Source organism: Branchiostoma floridae, chromosome 14 (genome assembly GCF_000003815.2).
Source record: "Branchiostoma floridae strain S238N-H82 chromosome 14, Bfl_VNyyK, whole genome shotgun sequence".
Lineage (NCBI taxonomy): Eukaryota > Metazoa > Chordata > Leptocardii > Amphioxiformes > Branchiostomatidae > Branchiostoma > Branchiostoma floridae.
The window spans coordinates 123,659-124,379 of record NC_049992.1 but is presented as its reverse complement, the minus strand read 5'-3'; the positions used below and the strand labels follow the sequence as shown (position 1 = coordinate 124,379).

General features: G+C 52.1%; 1 protein-coding gene across 1 annotated transcript in view; it reads left to right on the top strand.

The window, feature by feature from the left end:
- Positions 1–22: 22 nt before the first annotated feature.
- Positions 23–721, top strand: part of LOC118430981 — a 2,624-nt gene continuing 1,925 nt past the window's right edge. The window contains exons 1-2 of the mRNA XM_035842013.1: positions 23–160; positions 447–545. Coding sequence (XP_035697906.1) covers positions 64–160; positions 447–545 — 196 coding nt within the window. The 5' untranslated portion in view covers positions 23–63. The remainder of the gene's footprint in view (positions 161–446; positions 546–721) is intronic.

The window sequence follows — 721 nt, the reverse complement described above, 5'->3', positions numbered from 1 at the left end:
CATCATCATCATCACCAGGGCGATGGGCGCAGCTTTACGAGGTTCCCCGGTACCCGGCAGGAGATGGCCGAGGCGATCAGAGAAGCGGCTCCGGAAGGTCATGCCGAGATCACCGTGCCGGGCAATAATCACACCGGTAACCAGCCGGTGATGTGGAAAGGTTGGTACTAAACGGGTTTATGGAAAGAAAGAGAGAGAGAGAGAGAGAGAGAGAGAGAGAGAGAGAGAGAGAGAGAGAGAGAGAGAGAGAGAGAGAGAGAGAGAGAGAGAGAGAGAGAGAGAGAGAGAGAGAGAGAGAGAGAGAGAGAGAGAGAGAGAGAGAGAGAGAGAGAGAGAGAGAGAGAGAGAGAGAGAGGGGGGGGGGGACAGAGATAAAGAGAAGATGAGTGGAACAATGCGAGTTTGTTTTCAATTCAGTCCAATGAACCGCCTCTCCTCTTACACAGTTGAAGATGGGAAGATCTTCAGGAGAGTAGCGGCCTGGAATGGGACTCTCTGGCGAGTTGTCGCCTTCTGCAACTTCGACTGGAGGAGTCGGATTAAAGGTGGGTACTATCAACGTGTGGTGTACTTCTGGCTAATTCTAGACAGGCGTAGAAGTGGGGCCATGTGGCGTAGCTGCAGCGTGTTTGGCCCCAAAGCCATAGGTCTTGGTAGCCTCCATAGCAGGCTTTCTGGGGCCTTTTTGGCTCATAATACACTTTTGCTGGCCATTTCTATT